General features: G+C 44.5%; 2 protein-coding genes across 5 annotated transcripts in view; one reads left to right on the top strand and one right to left on the bottom strand.

Annotated features, from left to right (window-relative positions):
• Nbr1 (NBR1 autophagy cargo receptor) overlaps positions 1-17,294 on the bottom strand; it is a 28,894-nt gene extending 11,600 nt beyond the window's left edge. For 2 of the 3 annotated variants that reach the window (XM_038324871.2, XM_038324870.2), the window contains exons 1-14: positions 17,153-17,293; positions 14,278-14,344; positions 13,881-13,996; positions 11,274-11,336; positions 10,513-10,531; positions 8,608-8,630; positions 6,868-7,074; positions 5,758-5,835; positions 5,107-5,321; positions 4,503-4,670; positions 3,585-3,794; positions 2,481-2,640; positions 2,107-2,397; positions 494-643 (exon numbers count right to left, since the gene is read on the bottom strand). In XM_038324871.2, the coding sequence (XP_038180799.1) occupies positions 494-643; positions 2,107-2,397; positions 2,481-2,640; positions 3,585-3,794; positions 4,503-4,670; positions 5,107-5,321; positions 5,758-5,835; positions 6,868-7,074; positions 8,608-8,630; positions 10,513-10,531; positions 11,274-11,336; positions 13,881-13,982 (1,686 nt within the window). In that variant the 5' untranslated portion in view covers positions 13,983-13,996; positions 14,278-14,344; positions 17,153-17,293. Of the gene's footprint in view, positions 1-493; positions 644-2,106; positions 2,398-2,480; positions 2,641-3,584; positions 3,795-4,502; positions 4,671-5,106; positions 5,322-5,757; positions 5,836-6,867; positions 7,075-8,607; positions 8,631-10,512; positions 10,532-11,273; positions 11,337-13,880; positions 13,997-14,277; positions 14,345-17,152 lie in introns of all 3 variants that reach the window. The other variant, XM_038324872.2, reaches the window with a different exon arrangement.
• Positions 17,295-18,260: 966 nt separating this feature from the next.
• Brca1 (BRCA1 DNA repair associated) overlaps positions 18,261-18,783 on the top strand; it is a 68,885-nt gene continuing 68,362 nt past the window's right edge. For both annotated transcript variants that reach the window (XM_038328437.1, XM_038328439.1), the window contains exon 1: positions 18,261-18,323. The gene's annotated coding sequence lies outside the window, so the exon portion shown is untranslated. The remainder of the gene's footprint in view (positions 18,324-18,783) is intronic.

Genomic DNA, 18,783 nt, shown 5'->3' on the forward strand with positions numbered 1-18,783 from the left:
TGCCCCTCTTCAATCAAGTGAAATTAAAAAGAGTGAAATAGGAACCAACGTTCTCAAATGTCTAACTGCGGGGAGGAGAGGAAACAGCGGGCAGGCCAGTGAAGCAGCCTGATGTGAAGAGGCCACTAGAGGGAAGCTGTGGGGAAGCAAAGCCTGAGCTTCAAACTCATGAGGAACAGTTTAGAAACTTGTTTTATAGATGGTCACATGCCCATTAAATACAGTTGACTGGATCAAGCTTTTTTTTTTTGCGATAGGGTTTCAACTGTCCTGGATGTCTTGGAACTTGTTTTGTAGACCAGGCTGGCCTTGGCCTGCCTCTGCCTCCCAAGTGCTAAATTAAAAATGTGCAGCACTACCACCCAGCAAGCCTGCCCATCTTTAACTTCCCAGAGCCATGGATGGCCACGCCACCTCTCACTAAGAAGGTGAGGACTCTCTCCCCAGTGCTCATGCCCTTTCTCCCCTTTCCTCCAAAGTGCTGGCTGTTTACCTGGGCAGTGAGGAGGTCCACGGATGGAATGTACAGCTCCCTCCCGCTGTCGACACTCTGTGTCTTCGGTGAGACGTTGGTTCCTTTCCCTTCTGTCTGCTTTGTCACTTCACCCAGTGGAATCGCTTCTTCAGCCAAAAGAAAAGCTTCCTGTAGAGACAAATAACTGGGCACATTATAGGGCCTCAACAGAGCTCAAGCACCAGGCTGACAATGCCACCCCTAAAATATCAACACAGCAGAACCTCTACATTCAATTTTTTTTTTTTTTTTTTTTTTTTTTTGGTTTTTCGAGACAGGGTTTCTCTGCAGCTTTTTTTTTTTTTTTTTTTTTTTAGAGCCTGTCCTGGAACTAGCTCTTGTAGACCAGGCTGGCCTCGAACTCACAGCGATCCGCCTGCCTCTGCCTCCCGAGTGCTGGGATTAAAGGCGTGCGCCACCACCGCCCGGCGCTACATTCAAATTTTTAATTTTAATTTAGACTTCTAGAAAACCTGCAGAAATAGTAAAGAGTTCATATACTGTTTCAAAAAGTAGTTAGTTAACTCAAACAGGAAATGAACACTCGTTTGCACTAGACTTCTCCACTAACAAAAATCAATGGCAGACAGCAGCAGGTAACAGGCATGTTAGTACTCAGGGATAGTCTAGGAGATGAACATTAAGTAGAGAAGCTACCAGAAGTTCACAGGCCGGCCAGGCAGCCCTTCCCTGGTATAGCAAGCACAACAGACAAAAACCCTCAGGGACTGCCTGTACCAACACCCTAAGGACATTAAACACCCTGAGGACTAGGGCAAACACAATCAAAAAAGTGTACGGGAGGAAAGAATATCCCCCAAACTCGCAAGTTACAAGCTTGGGCCCTAAACTGGGCAGTGGCGGCACACAACTTAAATCCAGCACTGGCCTTTTATCTCAGCACTTGGGAGGCAGAGGCAGAAGGATCTTTGAGTATGAGGTCAACATAGTCTACAGAGCAAGTTTCAGGACAGGCAGGACTGCACAGAAAAACCTGTCGTGAATATCCAAAAGCTTGACCCCTAGAGGCATGGTATTACTAGACAATAAACACAAGGTAGAGCCTCATCTGAAGTCCATAGGTTACTGTGGGCATGTGACCAAAGGGAAATGTTGGACTCTGATCCCTTCCTCTTTTTCTTTTTCCTTCCTGGACCTGAGTGGCTTTTGTCCCCCCCCCGCCCCCCCCCGCCATATGCTGTCTGCCAGCACAGTCTAACCCCCCGACTAGAGGCCTAAAGCAATAGGTCTGCCTAATAATGGGTGGGAACCTCTAAAACTGTGAACCAAAATAAACCTTTTCTCTTTAGAAGTTAATTATCTCAAGTATTTTGTCATACTGATAAAAAACTCAGAAATGGCAAACTTTAGGAAGTCTTGAAGAAAAGCAAGCTATGAATGAGTTCTCTTGGGTTCAAGTCCCCAGTGTCCGTGTGCGTCAGTCCTTAGCAAGAGTTAGCCTCAAACTTGCAGTACCCTTGCTTCAGCCTCCTAAGCGCATGGAATAGAGGCATGTGTCACCAAGCTTGGCATTCCTAAAGACTGAGGAAATCATCTGGTTTAGGGGCGAAGGCTACAGTGCAAGTGCTCACCTCTTGCTCACAGGTGAAGTCATCAGCTTTGCCTGAGCTGATCAGGCCCCTTTCAACATTCTCGGGGCTCTCAGCAGAGGGGAACGGATCCACTATGATGCTGCACCAGACCCGAGGCCCAAACTGCTGGCCTTTGTGAGAAAGACGCCAATGTGAAGTGTATGTTCCCTCTAAGGTTGGAGCGATGAACTCCACAGATACAACCCCCACATGGCCAGCCTTCAAGCAGGGAACCAAAACATCCTTCTTCTCTGTAGAAGCCAATGTCAAGTTTCCCCACATGAACTTGAGCTGAAAAGAACAAGAGAAAACTTGTCACCCGGGTCCTCTGTGACTATGCACGGCTGCCTTTACATTTAGTGAGGGAAAAATACCTTTGTGTCTGTACTCCACTTCACATTTCCTGTGTTCTTCATCCTCCAGTGTTTGATGAACTTGGTTCCTGGTTGCAGATGAGTCCCGTCAGGCAAATTCTCATCCACAAATGCTGCGCTGAGTGTTGGCATAACTGGGGCACAGGGCTGCAAAGGAAGCCTGGACAGGAATCCAAATGCTTAGTTACTTGCTGTTGGGTGTGATGGCTTCTGCACATGCCACACCGGAATTCAAGAGGCTGACTGCTTTTAAGGATGTACTAATACATTTGCCTTAAAAACTAAAAGTAATTAGGCCCTGTAATTAAAAGTAATTAGGCTCAGCAGGGAAAGGTGCTTGACACGCAAGTCTATTGAGTGACCTGAACCCCATAAGGCACAGACGGCAGAGAAAAGAGAACTGATCTCACAAAGTTCTTTGACCTTGACATGCATGTCACAGCACACATGCCAGACTCACACATCATGTGCACATACACACACACCAATAAATACAATCACAGCCAGGTGGTGATGGTGTATGCCTTTAATCCCAGAACTTGGGAGGCAGAGGCAGGTGGGTCTCTGTGAGTTCGAGGCCAGCCTGGTCTACAGAGTTAGTCCTAGGACAGCCAGGGCTGTTACACAGAGAAACCCTGTCCTGAAAAGCCAAAAATAAATTAAACAACAAAAACCGAGACTAATAAGAATCCTGTGTGTGTGTGCGTGTGTGTGTAAAAGGTAGTGCTAGGAATTAACTCCAGGCTATAAAACAAAAATAATGCCTTAAGGGATAATTAAAAGTGTCCATAAATACAAATGGAGACTTGCTTCTTTTGCTCCCAACCCAGCCAGACTGCCTCCAGAAAAGTCAAGTCCGAGTCACCCCCCTTCTGAGAGAAGTCTGAAGCATCACCACCATCCTGAGTCTTACTAATTTCTAGCTCTCAGAATAAGGTATCAAAACAAGTGTCAGAAATAACTCCTGAAACAGCTTGGACCAGACAATGGCAGTTTGAATCGGGTGAGCGCTAGAGAGACTTGACAGGTAAGACAAAAGATGCTGAAGTTCCAGTTGTAGAGAGCTGACCCCAAGCCACACTCCCGCGCTGGTCCAGGACTTACATCAGGGCGTGAGACTGCAGCAAGCTCTCAGGTCGGCCCAAAGGGGACCTGGGACTCTGGAATCCGTGGATCGAATTCCACAAATGAATCTTCCTGTGGAGCTTAAGCTGCTTTTTAAGCTCCTTGACCTCTGCTTTCCGCTGTTTCTTCTCAGCACGCAACCTTTGCTTTTCTGCTTTCACAAAGTTCTTATCCACCTGCTTCTGGAGCCTGTGGGATAATGAACAATTGTCTTAAAAAACAAACAAACTTTGAGGCTATCTGGAGCTAAGTAAATCCATCAATGGCTAGCATCTAGTTTCTCAATTTCTTTTATAATCATCATTTCCACTTCAGTTTCAGGCAACTGTTTCATTATTATGCATCAATCAAAAAGAGCAAAGTAGGAAGAGTGCTAGTGACTCTGTGATACTATACGACATCACTGTCTCACTACATAGCTTAGTCCACTTTAGAACTCAGGATGGTTCTGAATGCTGGGCATCTCAGTTTTTTTTTTTTTTTTTAAAGATTTGTTTAATTCATGTGTAGGTGTGTTTGCCTGCTAGCATGTATGTGTACCACATGTGTGCCTGATGCCCACAGAGGCTAGAAATGGACATCAGATTTCCTGGAACTGGAATTATAGACAGTTGTGAGATGCTGTGTGGGTGCTGGGAACTGAACCCAGGGTCCCCCGCAAAAGCGTCAAGTACTCTTAGTGCTCTTAACCACTAAGCCACCTCTCCAGCCCAAACCATATAATTTTTTTTTTTCAAGACAGGGTTTCTGTGGCTTCTGAGTGCTGGGATTAAAGGCATGCATCACCACCACACCTAGCCTATGGCCTACATTAGATATTCTTAACATCAGCATGCTGTGTCAGCAGAATCAAGAAGCCAATCAATCAGATGAGCACCCTCAGGCATATGGCTTTACCTGACTTGTTCAAGAGCGGCAGGCAGACGAGGAGTGGGATACTTTAGGTGGGAAAATGGCTCGGAGGAAATCATAACAGGTCTTCGCAACTTTAGCAAGACATGGTTATTGTCATGGGCATATGGTCCAGCTTCACAATCTTCACAGATGTTGTAGGATGGGCACAGGCTGTGTGAAAAGAACAACATAGTAAACACCTTACAGTAGGAAGTCCCTGAAGTAGAGACTTTATATTTGCTCCATTACCAGTTAGGTGGAACTTGGTTATGTGGAGCCTATGCTCCTCATTAGTAAAACGAGAAGAGTAACTTCTAATCATACCTATTTTCATGAAATAGTTCACAGAAAGGATATACAAGATCATTTTGAACAAGGGGTGGGGTTGTCTCCTTAGTGATCTAATTTTGCCTGATTCTGTTAATCCCAATGTGTAAATGAGCGGCACTCAGAATACTTCCAAGGAAGCCCACAAAACAGGTAAACGAGGAGTTTGTGCTTCCAAATCCAAGCCACGTCACCTACTGCTCAGAGACAGAGACATCCAGCTTCCCTTCCAGTACCCAGCATGCTAGGCGGTCACTGTCCTTGCCCAGGAATCGCTTACCTACACTGGTAACGTACACCAATGATCCTTTTTTGGCAGTGGCTGCAAGCAATATGCCAGCTGAACTGGTTCTCTGGTAAAAACAGTGTTTCCTCTGAAACAGGAATTGAGACTTCAGAGGGGGAGGAATCTAAGGGTGACTTCTGGAGGACAAGCTTCTCCTGCAACCTCTGTTCAAGCTTCTCAACCGTTTCCTTAACCACTTGTTCTCTGAACTGCAATGCAGAGCAGAAGGGGGGGGGGGGGGGAAGGGGGACCCAGTTGAGGCACTGGAAAAAGTGCGACGAGAAAAGCAAACCTGAAATGTCCCCGTCTCTGGGGTAACTTAAGAACATGCCTGATGGCTACCGGGGATGACACAAATGTTACAGGTCTCTTCCTTGCACGGCTAAGCTGACTCTTCCTTGGGATGACTATTTCTGTGCCCTTTTCAAGCAGAGATCTGTCTCTTCCCACATGCTTAGAACTAGACAGCCTCTTTTCATGACGCCCCAGGCAAAGGCGACAACTTCCTTGACCACATCTACTCGATGCCTGGAAATTATCAGCTGCCACTCTCAACCACCTACAGCAGAGGCTGCAGCAATCTGGGTTCAGCTTTCTTCCTGGGCCAACAGTGCTGCTAAAACCCAAGCTGGAGAGAACACTCACCGTCTCCAGGTAGCTTGTGAACCAGTCTGGGGGCTTGTCTTGAGGCTGGTCTGTGTCACCAGGAGGAAGTGGACATGGCTGTGGAAAAATACAATCCAAGACCGTGGAAGCTACTTTTCTTTTCAGAAGTAATTCTTCCAAAATGTGCTATTTCTCAGGTTTCTTTTATCAAATGTCACAAGCATGTAGTTTTTCAAAAGTTACAGTGTGAGGCATTGGAGAGATGGCTCCGAGGTTAAGAGCACTGGGTGCTGAGTTCAATTATCAGCAACCACATGGTTGACACACAACCATCTCTTCTGATGTGCAGGCATACACACAGAATACTGCATACTAATACATAAATAAATCTTTAAAAAAAGTTACAATATGAAAGTGTTTTCTAGTTTCTTCTCTTTCTCTGGAAGGAAACCAGGGTTGTCAGTTTCAAAATTTTGATCCAAATGGTCGATATAATACCCAATCTTTTGTGGATCTGCAGACTGTGCATGCATGTGGAGGCTGAGGACAACCTTGGGGGTTATTTCTCAGGCACTGTTCACCTTTTCTTTCTTTCTGAGGCAGTCACTCAGTGGCCTGGAAACAGCCAACTGCCCGGCCTATAAGCCCCAAGGATCCTCCTGTCTCTGCCTCTTAAGTGCTGAGATTACATGTATGTACCACCCCTGGCTCTTTGGAGCACAGGCACACATGTGGAAATCAGAGGACAGCACTGGGTGTGGTCCTTGGCTTTGAGTGAGAGGTCTCGTCTCTTCTTTGATGCTTACCACTGTAAAGTTAGCCTGTGAACGTCCATCCTGCCATAGAGCACTGAGATCACAGATATACCATGTTTAGAGGCATGACACTACTGTGCCTGACTTTCATATGAATTCGGGGGATTTGAACTAATGTACCCATGTTTGCACACCACCTCTTTACCCAGTAAACCATCTTTCCAGCCCTGCTCTCCTCTTTAAAACCTGACTCCAGGGATCAAACTCAGGTTCTTGTGCTTTCAAGGCTATCTCCCCAGCCTCCCTGCCCAAATCTTTGATGATTATCTGAATGGTATATAAGAGACAATGAGACATAACATTTCGTTGGACAGAAAGGCCATCTTCTTCATACCTGTGCTGCAGGCTCCTCGGTGGGTTTTTTATCTGATCCCAGGACTTTCACCACTGAAGAATAATGTGCAAGTGGCTTCTTCCCTGTCCTGGCAGTCGCTTGTTTTTCTACTACAATTTGGGGGAATCCTTCATCTACAACATGATGCACGTTGTACCCTTCATGGACTTGCATCTGTAGTTGGTTTCCTTGCTTAATGTTAGCCATCTGAAAGTATGTTACAAGAGCGTGTTATAAAATGAGGCTACAATATGATGTCCCAAGTGGAAAATTAGCACCTGGCATTTTATGATCAATAGTGATCAAAACATTGTATACTAAGAATGCTATAAAATTACCTTTAGACTACTTATAAAGTATGAGACAAATACAATTCAAATTTAGTCTTAGCACCCATTCCTAAGATAGTATCATTATGAATGTACAAATATCTCCTCCAAGCACTTTGGAAAGAGATAGTTAACCTCCACGTTATCTAGAACCTTTCGCCAAGAATATTAACTACAGCTGGGCGTGGCGGTGCACAACTTTAAATCCCAGCACTCAGGAGGCAAACAGGCAGATCTCTGTGAGTTCAAGCCCACTCTGGCCCACAGAGCCAGAGTTCTAGGACACCTTGTGCTGTTTGTTATACAGAGAAATTGTATCCAAAAAAAAAAAAAAACCCAAAACAACAACAACAACAACAAAAACCAAAACAAAACTACAAATAGCTTTATTACATTAAAATTTGAAGAAATTTCTAGGTGAGATTGTGAGGTTTTCCCACTAACTAGGTTATCCTTTAATTCTGTCTGTTTTGACATGGGGTCTGTCCAGGGTTGCCCTCGCAGGTCCAGCTTAAGGTCCTCCTGTTTCACCTCCTAGGTACTACAATTACAGGTGTATACTACAAGGTCTGGCTTTTAATTGGTTGTTCTATAAGGTATTAGCTTTAATCTCAACTTTCTAAAACACAAAAATCACTTCCAGACTAGCACTAATCATGGAAACCACAAAGCTGTGCCCTATAGCTAAACATTTACCTCTCACTAACCCCGTACTTTAGGAAGTCAGCTTAAGTAGCTGTATTTTTGTAAGGAGCATTTTCCTAATCACGTCTTCTGGAAATTCCTTCAAGAAGTAGTTTGGCTTTCATGAAGGTATATAAGTGTTTAAGAAGAATTAGGGACCAAATGGCTAGAATTCTAGCCCCCTTTGTCTCATAACTGTGCATACCAGAGGCCCCTGAGTTAAGTTGGCACTGCCAAAAAACAAAAACAAAAACAAAAGACACCTACCCAAATTTTTTCTGTGCACAGCAATATTTTGGTTGAAGCAGGGTTTTGCTCTGTTGCCCAGGTTATCCCTCAACTAGGCTCAAACAATCCTCCTGCCATTTCTTTGTTTTTGAGACAGTTTTGCCACACAGCCAAGGCTAGTCTCAAACTTACTGTGTAGTTTAAGTATTCTTTGAACTCAGTGGTCCAGGTACCTCGGCCTCCTAAGTGCTGGGATTACAGAAGAGCACCACCACACCCAGGGCTTCTTTCTAGATAAGATGGTGGCACCAGACCAGCGGCGAGGTGACACAACAACTTGAACTGTATTCGGAGCTGCCTGCTGCTGAGTCACATGCCCTACTTACCAGTGTCCCTAACAAAATGGTGTCATTCCATTTATTCTTAGTACTTTCATTGGAGTTCAGGTTTCAGTAAATATTTTAAAAATTATTTGAAAATAAAATGAAGTAAACATTACCTTAAGTGCTTCTTCATATTCTTCTAAAGTAATAAAAGAGAAAAACAAGGGACTTATTTATTTTTATCAGTCCTAAGGATTCCATTGTATCATCAGTTCTACAGTTTTTGCTGTTTTGGGGGAGGTTTAGGGTGGGGGGTAGGGAGTCTAGCTATGTAGCCCAGGCTGACTTCAAACTCACAATCCTTTGTGTTGTGACTACAGACAGCTAATCCTACAGTTCTAGTATACAACATGAAGACTACAGTTAGTGTACTATATTTAGGAATTTTGCTATAGATTTCAGCTACTGTCACCCTGAAGTGGCAGAGGCAGGATATGGGGGTGGCAATTGTGAGATGACACATATTTTAATTTCTTTCATTGAAATAACCTTTTAAAGCCATCTCTGTATGTATTTCGTATCAGTGTTATACATCTTAAAAATATAAAGTTTATTTTTTAAAAAGTAAACCCAATCCTCAAATTCTTATAATTCTTACTATGGTGTCACTACCTTTTTGTTAGACAAACTCCGTTCTTACTGTTGTATGGTGCTTTTCCCTCTGGTCATAACGTTCTTGGCCTCTGCCCCACAGCTATGTCAGAGCATAACAATACAGTGGCAGCCAAAGCTCTGCCAACAGAGCCTATTGGTATTCTATGAAGATGTCAGGAGACCCCTGCCTGAGATGTCAACTCCTTTCCCCAGCTGCAAGTGGTCTTGAGAAATGCCAGCCTATTTACAGAAGCCAGAGGAGGGCTAAAAATGGGATTCCATGATGCAGTGGGATTGCAAACCCAATAGGGTAGTTGTTTGGGGGTCACCCATACTCTTATACATAACACTGCTCTGCAAGAGCAACCAAGCAAAGTCTAGCAACCAAGCTGGACTTTGGTGAGATTGTGCTTTGATCTGTTACTGGTGCCTACGTGGTATGGCTGGACATTTGTTTGCATCTCCCCAGGAAAAGTGAATGTGGCACTTACCCATGCAAAGAGAGCTATTCCAAAGCATCTCAAGTCCCTCTGTGCTGCTCTAGCTGTCTCAGTACAAGGTTTTCACCCAGCTCCTCTACCTAGGCTTTGTGATGTACAAGATTCAGGGGAGTGCCTGGACTATCTATCATCTTACCTGGTTCAAATATGGTTTTAGGTACTAAGATATGAACTATAACCAACCATATGATAAACATGGGAGCATGGTTTGGTTATGCATTGAAATTTACATATGTGCCAGGTCAGAACAAATGCAATGTTAGCAGAATGAATTGTTTATGACGAACTAGATGTATATTATTTTCAGAGGATTAGCATCTTAAATACAAAGTTGGGTAAGACCTGTCATTATGATCCACGCAAGTGTACTATCTTCTATTAAAAAAAAAGGCATACAATAAATATCCCACGAGGCTGGGGATGCAGGTGGTAGAGCGCTTGCCTAGCAGTCACCAAGCCCTGAGTCTGACTCCTAGTATTGCATGAAGTGGAGGTAGAGGAATAATCTCAGTATTCAGGAGGTGGAGGCGGCAGAATATGTTCAAGGTCAACCTAGGCTACCTGATGAGTCTGAAGCCAGCCAGGGCTACCTCCTGAGACCCTACCTCAAAGATAGAGGGGGGGGGGGGGGAAGAGAGAGAAAGAGGGAGAGAGAGAGAAGAAGAAAAAGAAAAATCTCCTATGAAACTAATGCCCATGGTTACAATGTCAATTTACAGCATTCCAAATTCCATTCTAAAATGTATGCTGAAGCAGAACACGGCTGACATGGAAACACCCGAATGAGCACATGGATCTCAGTCACTATGTAGCCCAGATGCCCTTAAACCTGAAAGCCTCCTCCTCCTCAGCTCTGGACCGCAGACAGACACTGCCATGGCAAGCAAACCTTAGGCAAAGCTTACCAGGTTTTCCTCAGGAACATACCTTGACTATTGATGGACACCTATGAAGAGAAAACAGCAACAGTGAAGTGTGAGTCTCATCGCCTGACACTCACGTGCGAGGGCCAGTCTCACATCCAAGCCCCAGCTCAGGTGTTCAGCATTTCCACTACTTTTTAAATAACGTGCTCTGTTTTATCTTAGGGACATTGAATGGTACCATAGTGTAGAGCTAAAAGCCTGGGGTCTGAAGCCTCTACTCCATTCATTGCCTTTGTGTCTTCTGCAAAATTCCTAAGCTCTCAGAGCCCCTGCTTCCTCATGGTAAACAGAGATGATAATGTCTCCCCCCACAGCACTGCTAGTCTGATGCATTAACCACTTAGTGAAGCGTCCCTGTTAGCATCACCATCATCGTCCACTAGGTCAGAGCTTTGCTATAGTTTAGGGTCTCTCTCTGATACTCTCTATGTTGCTTTCTCCTTTCCCAGCTCCATCTCAGATGCCACTAATCTTCATAAAGTATGAGATTATCAAATATATTTAAACTACTGAGCAAATGAGATAACATTATTCTGAACCCTTTTGTCTTTTTTCCCTTCCAGCTCTCTGAGATAGTGCTTTGTTTCAATGTCCAGGTTGGCCTTAAAGTTTCTGGGATCCTCATGCCTTAGTCCCCCAAGTACTGGAAATATAGGTGTGAACCATTAAAACAAACCTTATCCTGAACTTTTTCAACTGTATCCGTCTTGATAAGATCCCTATTCTATTTACGGGGGGGGGGGGGGGGCACAGTTATTTTACCTCCTCATTTTCCTCATCCAGGTACTTTATCTGAATAGTACTCAGATCAAATGAAACTTTTACCTGCAAAGGAAACAAATGGGTCAGTGTACCTCAGTATATAACTTCATTCTTTTTTTCTCCCTTTTTTCTTTTTGCTGTGGGGGTGGTAGTTGGGTGTGGACCTTTCCAAGACCACAGTTCTTACAGCCTGCAGGTATCAGCCTGTGCATCACCACCTTGCAGACAGACAGATCTCCTGAACCCAGAGCTCACCAATTTGGCTAGTCCAGTTAAGCCAATTTGCTACCAGGATGAGCTATATGGGCTCCCTAAGCTCCAGATTACACACAGACCCTAATACACACCTGGCATTTATATGGGTGCTGGGGATCTGAATGCTGGTGCTCACACCTGCATGTCAAGGGCTTAACCCACAGAGCCCTCTCCCTGCCCCTTATTTTTATTCTTTTTGTGATGCTGGGGATGCAATGCAGAGCTTTGTGAATACCAAAGTATATTCCCCTCCCAAAATCTTATACTTAAATAAAAAACAAAAACAAAAACAAAAAAACCAACTACAAACTCAAGTAGTAACAGATAAGGGGGTAATATTTGCAAACAGTAAGATTAATAATCCAAGGGCCTGGAGCTGGAGAGATGGCTCAGAGGTTAAGAGCACTGATTGTTCTTCCAGAGGCCCTGAGTTCAATTCCCAGCAACCACATGGTGGCTCACAACCATCTGTAATGGTTACATGCAGACAGAATATTGTATACATAATAAATAAACAAATATATATATATATCAAGGGCCCAGCATGGTTGGGCACACCTTTAGGTCTCTACTCCCAGCACCTGGGAAGCTGAGGCAAGCAGACTTCAATGTTTGAAGCCAGACTGGTCTACACAGTGAGTTCCAAACAGCCAAAGATACACAGAGAGAGCTAACAAAAAATTTAACAAACATTAATTAATACAAGTAAACATGCAGAAAATTTACAGAAGAGGAAATAGGAATACCTAGTAAATACATAAAAGCATTCAACCTGACAGATTAGGATGGTAAGCATTTCTTTTTCATTTTTGAAAGAAGGTGAGGACCACTTGTGGTTGTCCTTTGACCTCCACATAAGTGTACTGCACGTATGTGCCCATGTGCACACAATCATATACCACCCCACACACACTGTAACTAAGGGTCACATCCATAGTGTTCAACAACACTAGCAACACCGTGGACTCACACTTTAAGAAGACCGTGTTTTGCTCTGTGTCTACTGATTAAAAACTATGGCTACAATATACTGTTGGGCAAGAAAAGCAAGCTGCAGAACAGTGTTTCCTGTGACCCTAGCATGATACCTGCATGAACACAGAACATGGAAATGTGGGGAAGTATTCAGGGCTGTTATCTCTGGTTAGACAAAGGAGATGTGGATAGCAGACACAGGGTAGGGCTCTATGGACAGACATTATCATCTCCTTGCATATTAAGATTCTTTTATTTCTTATAATGGGCATGTATTACACTATTGTAAATTAAAATTTTAAAATAAAAGAAAAACACAAGCTGCCAACTCACCTAGCTACTAGGCAAAGAAAGGTAACTGACGCTCAGATCATTTTCAAAGATCTCACTGCTTTCCCAACAGCCATCTGCCTAGGATAGTAGAGAGAAGTCTGGGGAAGGCAGGAAACTAACTGTAACATACTGGGAGGTCCCTCTAACATTTCCTTCCTTTTTAAGATATGAGGTCAAGACATGCTTGTAACCAAATGGGTTACACTAAACATAGGTGCCCAAATAGTAAAACATTGACTAATGCAAACCAATGAAACCAGAAGAGTCCAAAGGGCAAAGCAAAATGGGAGAAACTATGAGCAAAAACCACCCATGGGGTTTTGCTTTGCTTTTTGCCAACACTGATAGGCAACCTTTGACCCAGCAATAAAGCAACAATTTGTGTCTTGCAAAACACAAATCCTGTCCTGGGCAGTGAGCAAACAGCAGCAATATATCTGCTCTCCAGCCAGCGACATTCCCCTACATACTACTGGGTGGAGGACACACTAACTTACCCCTCAGACATTTCTAAGTATGGATCGTTCTAAATCCTATTTCACTTCAAAATAATTTTACCTGAGTTTGATACCTGGGACCCACACAGTAGAAGAGTAGACTCAACTCCTGAAATTTCCCCTGACTTTTGCTCCCTCTCAAGAAATAGATAATTTTAAATATGTTTAAAGGAATATAGTTGTTTCTTCCCTTTATCCGGGTACATAGCCCATACAAATACTGAACCCTGCTGGGCGGTGGTGGCACACACCTTTAATCCCAGGAGTCAGGAGACAGACACAGGCGGATCTCTGTGAGTTCGAAGCCAGCCTGGTCTACAGAACGAGTTCCAGGACAGCTAGAATTGTTATATAGAGAAATCTTGTCTTGGAAAAACAAAGAAAAAAAAAAAAAACAAAAACAAAACACTGAACCCCTGTCAAAAGCAAATTTTCAAAAAGTCCAGAAATGGTAGTGTTGACAAACTTAAAGATAAATTTCTAAAATAGGCACACTAAAGAATACCTGTGTTTAAAGCAGTGAAAACCAGAACAAAGTGGTACTCACCATAGCTTCAACATCAGCCCATGTTGTATTTTCTGGATCCGAAACCAGAAAGCTTTGAGTTTCATTTTTAAAAGTCACATTTAGAGTGACCTGTGGCTCCATGTTGTGGGGTGGGGCTGAAAAGATGAATGGACAAAACAAAGAAGGGGATAAAACACAGAGACATTAGGCTTCATACACATAAGTTAGATTTGGGGGTTGATAGTGAAGAAGAGAAGCAGTGTCCCAACTGCAACACGATTTACCCTCCCTGCTACGTTAGAAGCTTCTGTCTCAGAAATAAGGACACTAATGCTCAAGCTAGGTCACAAAGACTTGCACTTAAGCTACAGAATTGAACTAATCTAGAACCTTCCATGTCATTAATAAAAGCCAAGCTAGGCACAGTGGCACACACCTGTAGTCCCAGTCACTCAGGAAGTTGAAGCAGGATGGGAGCCGGAGTCCAAGAGTTCTAGGTCAGCCTAGGAAACAATGAAACCCTGTCTTTAAAAGAGGTGAGGAGCAGGGAAGGGAGATAAAAGTCTGCTGGAAGAATTTAAATCTTGGCTATATCCCCTAATGTGTTTGACGTCTCTAAGGTTTTCACTGCACAGCCCAGTGCTTGGTTAGTGTCTGTAGCATGAGCCAACAAGATGGAGAACAGAGACAAGATGTTTGTACTCTGGCAGCGGAGACAGAAGGAAGTTTCAGTTTTAGGCAGTCCAATCAAGAATAGGCTGGGCTACAGAATGAGTACTTGTCTCCAGAAAACAAGCAGGCAAACAATCAAAACACCCAAACAACAACAACAACAAAACTCCCACAATTACTTGCGGAAAAAGCTATACAAAAGTAAAGAAAGTAACATAATTAGTCCTTATGGACCTGTGGCCTCCACAGTTAGCAACCAGGAGTTAATTTTGATATTCAGAATTCCTTCCTTTCCAGTAAGTGTCTGTGTGGCTGTCGACACAGGGGCCTGGATGCTGCGAAGTCACTCTACCACTGGACCACAACCATGCTCCACAACGTCTCTCTTGACACACAACCATGCTCCACACATCTCTCCTGACACAAAACCATGCTCCACAACGTCTCTCTTGACAAGATATTCATCTTTCTATCCATAAATAGCTGTAAAATGACATTTTTTTTTAAAAAAACCCACCATTATGGCTAAGAAGTTGGCATTTTCTTAATCAAATACCTACTACTAAAATATACTGATTTTAATGAAGGATTTTGCTTACTGATGTACTGTGACTTCAAGAAAAAAAGTTTAAGTTTTTAGTTTTAAAGCTGTAAGACACTGGCAACACAGGCCACCACGTAAAATACTCAGCACACTTTCAATCTGCATGCAGGCAGAGCTAGGTTCTACTCCACACACAAATGAACAAGATTAAATCCTAGATGCTTCCAGTGTCACAGGAAGGTAGCAATAGGTCGGGAAGACTTGCATCCCAGACACAGCTCCTCCACAGGGTGACTGGGGGAACTGTGAGAAGACTGCTTATCGGGGGAACTGTGAGAAGACTGCTTATCTCTAAGCTTCACTTGTTTAATCGATAAAACAAAGACTAACCTCAACAGTGTTATCAAAGGGATCAAATAAAATCTCGGCCTAGGGAACTGGGAGTAAGGTGCATAGGTCCACATACATGCAAAGCTGGGGGGGGGGGGCAGGCGATTTCCCGCAGCACAAAATATGTAGAACCGTTTGAAACAGAGTTCAAATATGTAAATGATTATCTTAAGAACTGGTTCTTTAGTTCCTTTAGTTCCTCAAGATAGCTTCTGTCAAGCTGGGCGGTGGTGGTGCACGCCTTTAATCCCAGCACTCTGAGAGTTCAAGGCCAGCCTGGTCTACAAGAGCTAGTTCCAGGACAGGCTCCAAAGCTACAGAGAAACACTATCTCAAAAAACAAAACACAAGATAGCTTTTGTCTTATTCCTTTTTTGGGGGTGAGGAGAGATGGTCTCACTCTGTAGCCCACACTGGCCTGGGAATTGCTATGTATGTAGACCTGTTTCTGCTTCCAGAGTGTGGCACTGTGGCTACAACTGTCATTTTAAGAGCCTTACGTTCTTACTTACTGATTATTTTAGATACACAATTCTTGAACTTTTCCTCTGATTTGACTTCATCTATAGTTAAGTTCACTGCCAAAGTAATACTAGTCTCTAGCACCCATCCTGTTGACATCCAGTGCTCATTCACCTAAAATGCAATCCTTCCTTAGGATCTTTAAAGTTTAGGCAGAATCCCACCAAATCCCCAGACTGTTGGAGCTTTGATTGATTGATTGTTTGTCTGAAATGAGGAAAATGAAATGACTGAGTTTGCCAAAAGTAAAAATTCTGAAATACACGGGCACTTTGCAACGTCTATCTTCCCCGTTCTCTGATCACATGAGGTGGAACTAGCTTCCATGCTTTGGAGTTCATCCAGCTGCTCTCAATGGGAGAAAACAGGAAGTGGGAGGGTCTAGGTTAGGGGGTCAATACACAGGTCTTCATAAAGGCCTACCCCCCTTTGGGAAAAAGCTTTCAGCAGGAGCCTTAATCTTGAATTTGTGAAAATACCAAAGGTACAGTTAACCCCATCTATTACCTGTTGGTTAACAGCCAGCAGTCAGGTCAGCTGGGCCGAAGCCAGCAGCTTTCTTAAGTGGCACTGTAAACGCATGCCTCATTGACTCCCATTCACGTGGCAAAAGTCAGCTTTTCCCCGTACGGATTTTTCTAACCTCGACAAATAATGTTAATAAAGGCGACCTGGGAGTCTGAACTTTGTCTCCACTTGAGCTTTAAAATGGGTGATCGGTAAGCTGGGGGCTAGACGAAAAGGGAAAACGAAGCCCCTCTAACACGGAAGGTCCTAGATTAAGATATCTCCAATGGAGTCTCAAAAAGAGGAAAGGTTAGAATGAGGAAGATGCGTGTCCTTTCTTCTCACACACTCAATCCTAATCTTCCAATAATCGTTTCCTGGAACTCCATGTCCCCAGGACAGTGTCACCACCATCACCGGAGGCCCTCTTTTAGTACTTGGGGGGTGGGGGGCGATGTCGACCTTCTCTTAGCAGAAACACTCTCCCTCAGGCAGTATCCACCCCCCACTGTCGCTGACAACCCAAGCAGCTCTCTCATCTGCTCACTGAAAGGACTGGCTGCCCCTGAACACGGAAAAAGTCACTCCTCTATTTCAAGATTCTCCCCCTTGAACTTCCCTGATTCTCTAAGATCGACGTGACCCCACGACTAGGTAACGGCGGTGGCTTTCTTACCAGCTTTCGGCCCACGGGGGGCGCTTGCCCGTGGCCAGTGCAGGGACCGTTCGCTGCCAGCTCGGCTGCTAACCCTGCGGGGTGAATCTAACATGGCGGACAGAGACCGGGCCTAGTCCCTGTTTCTCTGAGTTTCCGATAAGATGATTGGCTCGCACTATTTGTCCCTCAAAATCACCACTCTACCGATTGGTCAATGATGCGCTGGCAAGGGCGGGACAGAAGCTATCTGAACCGCACAACAATAACAAACACCCTGGCCGAGGGGCGGAACTAGTGCGCAGATGTCAGCCGACTGGATTTCCCTTTCCCAAGCCGATTGGCCGCCCTCTGCTTTCCCGAAGGTCACTGACCTTGGAGGAGTAGGTACACGAGATTCGCGGGGCTGGATGGGAATTGTAGTCTCCCTGTGACTTGCAGCTTCTTTTAGTCTGTTCTTTGTGAGCAAGGCATGAAAACAGAACTCTGCAATGCATAGCAGCTAACCCGCATTACCGCGAGAAGGTCTCCGCTGTATTAACTGGCTTGCTGTGGTAACCGTGCCTGCTTCCGGTGTTGGAAGCTCCTCTCCCTTAAGACTACAGTTTCCAAGAGACGCTGTGGTGAAGGCCTTTCGTTCCGCAATGCATGCTGGAATTGGTAGTTCTTTTTACACAATTCTTTATTTGCCTAAACTGGAGACTTCCATGGCAGGAAGACTAAGGGAGGGATGAGGCCTCGTCCTGCAACTGCTTTGGGCACTACCTTGCGCTCATATTCTGGCTTCAGGTCGCTATTCCGACCCTTTGTATAAAATTACTGTGACGTAATAAGCAAGCGTAGATGGGAAGGGGCGGCTGCCTGATAGGAATCTCAAAATTCTTTCTCTTCCGTCTCTTTCTGGTTACGACATACAGGGAAAGACTAGGTGGCCAATCCCGAGCCCGGAAAGAGTGTCTACTTTTTTTTTTCCCCGTCTCTTCCGCTGACGTGTCTGGATCTCGTGTTCCTAGAGGCTAGCACTAGGCGCCAAGCGGTCGGTTTCCTTGGCGACAGAGAGCGCGGGAAATACAGATAAATTGTAAATGCGGCTGCGCGGCGGTGCCGCGGTTGGACCCACTGGTGTCCAAGCGGCTACTCCGGGATTTGGGCCGCGGCATTCGGGAGTACGGACGTTTTGCTCCGAGTAAAGGTGAGACAGCCCCGAGGAACGGAGAGGATAGCTAGCGATACTCATCTGAAGGGCGGGAAACTGCAGGTGCACAGACGGGTGTTTACCGAGGAGGAGAATGACTGGGGTGGAACCAAAGGGTCCAAAGCCTTGTGAAACCTAGAGGACTCCTGGGAGGGGTGAAGGCAGTGTTAGAATGCTGGCTGAAGGGTAAGTGAGAGGAAAGGAAGGGCAAACGTGTGGCCGGGAAATCCAGCTACAGTTCACAGGAGGTTATAGAAGGGAAGTGCATAAAGGAATGCCAATAGTGGTGAATGCTTTTGGCAGGGGAGACGTGTTTAAAGAGAATCTTGAGTTTAAGTGCCCTAACAAGGAAACCCCCAGAAGGTGGAGAAGCATTAGCAGTTTTAGTGTTCGTTCTGGGTGACTAAAAAAAAAAAAAGGTGAGTTTCTTTTCGTCTGTTTTGGTTTTAGTTTGTTT

This window comes from Arvicola amphibius, chromosome 4 (genome assembly GCF_903992535.2).
Source record: "Arvicola amphibius chromosome 4, mArvAmp1.2, whole genome shotgun sequence".
NCBI classification, from domain to species: Eukaryota; Metazoa; Chordata; class Mammalia; order Rodentia; family Cricetidae; genus Arvicola; species Arvicola amphibius.